This window comes from Sinocyclocheilus rhinocerous, unplaced genomic scaffold (genome assembly GCF_001515625.1).
Source record: "Sinocyclocheilus rhinocerous isolate Xijiao unplaced genomic scaffold, SAMN03320098_v1.1 scaffold1623, whole genome shotgun sequence".
In the NCBI taxonomy this organism is placed as follows: domain Eukaryota; kingdom Metazoa; phylum Chordata; class Actinopteri; order Cypriniformes; family Cyprinidae; genus Sinocyclocheilus; species Sinocyclocheilus rhinocerous.
The window spans coordinates 489,281-492,157 of record NW_015657306.1 but is presented as its reverse complement, the minus strand read 5'-3'; the positions used below and the strand labels follow the sequence as shown (position 1 = coordinate 492,157).

Sequence of the window (2,877 nt, the reverse complement as noted above, 5' to 3'; positions counted from 1 at the left end):
GGACCCTTCCCCCCGCCCCCCGCCCAGTCATAACATATCACAGAACAAATAAACAAAGAAATGTCTCACATTGCAATCAACAGATGTAGTTGTGAAAAACAGTTCAGAAAAACTCCGCAGTGATGTAAACATGTTACCTGTGGCAGGTGCCTAAATACATGGTGCCACAGTGTCACAGAATTCTTTGAAGTCCCTTTGCATGAAGTCTTCGCTTTGCATCACGTCGTCTTCCGAAGGGAAATACTGCATGCTTTCCTCTTGATCGAAGCTGAAGAAGGAAAACGGCTGGCATTGGTTCATCTGTCGAGCATAAAATGTGGGTGCTGAAGGCAGATCTGGACTGTCCAACAGTGCGCCTCTAGCGTTCTCTAGAACGCCCAGGTATGAGTCCATATCCGCGAAGTCCATTTCGCAGTCGGACCCGCTGTCGGTGCCAACAGAGTCCGATCGCATGTGCATCATCTGGTATTTCTCATGCATGAGGAACTGGTTGGTGTTCCTGGGTGCCCTCATGCCAGGCGCTCGGTTGCCTTGAACGTTGGCAGGACGCAATGAGACCAGAGTGCCAGACCACCGAGACGGTCTTGCGCGATTTCTGCGCATTTCTGGATAGTGCGCCCTTCTTCCTGGCCTCCTTCCCCATTTGTGCCACTTCTGTTTAGCGCCGCCGTTGGTTCTCCTCGACTCGCTCTTGGGTTTTTCCATCTCCTTGCTGGAGGGCCTGTTACTGTAGACCTCCCATTGGCACATCATGCCCCTTCCGCACATTTTCTCAGCGTCTAGCATCAGCTGTAGTACACTCTCACATAATCTGGAGGGCAACAAAGGTTGTTTCTTCTCCTCGTTTAGGGGTTTTGGTAACTCGTGCCTCTCTACACGATTCACCCCCTCGGCCGTCTACCTTTTTACAATCTTTTCCGATTTTTTCTTTGTCACTGGCTTTAAATGGCACATAGCCTGGCGCAGTGCCCTCTGTATAGGCAGTTTGACGCGCGTATGTCTCTGATCTGAGACCAGTCACACCCCTCCTCAGCTTTTCCGAGTAACCAGTGTCTTTTTTTGCTTCAGATTAAAAGCAGACTCGTTGTCTAAATGTCTAAGGAGTAGGAAAATATGTTTGTAGTTTGTGTTACTTTGGATAAGTGCCAACAAACTACGTTTTCTCTCCGTCCCTAACTAGCGTTGAGCTAGAAATGCCAGTTGACATCTACAGAAATCCGCGTCTAGTGGGCTATTTATACTGTTGGGGCGCGTCAACCCGCTTCGAAGGAATGGGGGCGTTTCGTTCTTTTTTGAGGTAAAGTATTTAAAATACGACTTCAGTTTTATCTAACAACATCATATATATGCTAATTAAGATTTATATTTATACTTTAAAACAAAAAAATCTCCTTTTACCTGAAGAGCAGCGACAACGCCGTTTTTTCGTATCCCGAAACCTCGACCCCTCCGGGAACAGAATGGTTTGTTCCTTCTCGTCTTCGCAGCTGCTGTTCCAGGATCATTTTTTTCAGTCATAATCCGCGTCTCTATCATATATGGACAAGAAAGCACAACTGCCCGTAGATCAGCTGAAAAACATCGCCACGACAAAGAGCATGTATACGTGCTGTATGTGAAAGATGTGAGAACAAACCAATGGCTGTTCTGTGAACGGTTGTTATTCTCTTAGTCGATTTGTTTATTTCTCAGTTCTGTTTTAGGCTTTATACGAAGACGCACTCTCGTTTTCCTTATTAAGATATGAAATGCACTACAAATGTACACAAACTCAGTTTCTGATTATTTATCCATGATATGACTAAGATTTTCCGTTGATGTGGCATTTGTCTAATCAAGTCTAAAGTCGAATGATTTAATCGCCTGAACCATTACTATTTTAGCAGAGACACAAACAATAAAAATGCTTACTTATTACATAACGGCACCTATAAACACACTTGTTGTGCTGGAAGCAGAGAACTCAGTTTCTGATTATTTATCCATGATATGACAAAGATTTTCCGTTGATGTGGCATTTGTCTAATCAAGTCTAAAGTCGAATGATTTAATCGCCTGAACCATTACTATTTTAGCAGAGACACAAACAATAAAAATGCTTACTTATTACATAACGGCACCTATAAACACACTTGCGTCATGCCCATTCAAAGTGAGGGGACACGTGCGCCATCAGATTGTTAAACCAAGTGGATTTTGAATGCAGCTTCCAAAAGACAAAAAATATCCGATTAATATTTTCTATATTTAATACAATCACACCAGCGTGATTAGAACGCTCAGTGCATCATATCATCAGCTGCTAACTTCAAATATGCTCTCCCTGGATGGCGCTGAGCCAGATCAGTGTTGCCAACTTCTTTCAATGAAAAGTCGCTAAATGTCGCTAGATGACGTCATGCGCTAATTAGAATATACATGAAGTCATTGCGTCGCATTGGCTTTTACATTTGTTTGCCTCTCTGAGCTCATACTGTATTTTAATGCAGCCAAATTCTCAATAAAACTGTTTTCATTTATATATTTTACTGTTTCTGTTGTCAGACAACGGGATGAATGTGAAATACTGAAATGCGGCCCTTTAAGACTACCCAGCTCTCCCTTTCAAGATGTTAATCTGCACAAAAATCCTGATTTATAATTGAGTCATCGTCTAATAAAATCAAATACACATAAAATAAGACATGAAAAAGGCAATACCTCCCACATGAAAAAAATACTATAGTAATTTATAGTAAATACTACAGTGTTTTTAAATCATACTATAGTAAAGTTTATTATACTGTATATTATAGTATTTACAACACTTTAATGAATGCTACAGCATACTGTAGTATTAACTATAGAGAACTGATAAACTGTAATAAATACTGTAGT

General features: G+C 41.5%; 1 protein-coding gene across 1 annotated transcript; it reads right to left on the bottom strand.

The window, feature by feature from the left end:
• Positions 1–16: 16 nt before the first annotated feature.
• LOC107720989 (coiled-coil domain-containing glutamate-rich protein 1-like) lies at positions 17–1,205 on the bottom strand. The gene has a single exon (XM_016528829.1). The coding sequence runs from the start codon at positions 784–786 to the stop codon at positions 151–153; it is 636 nt and encodes a 211-aa protein (XP_016384315.1). The 5' UTR covers positions 787–1,205; the 3' UTR covers positions 17–150.
• Positions 1,206–2,877: the final 1,672 nt, after the last annotated feature.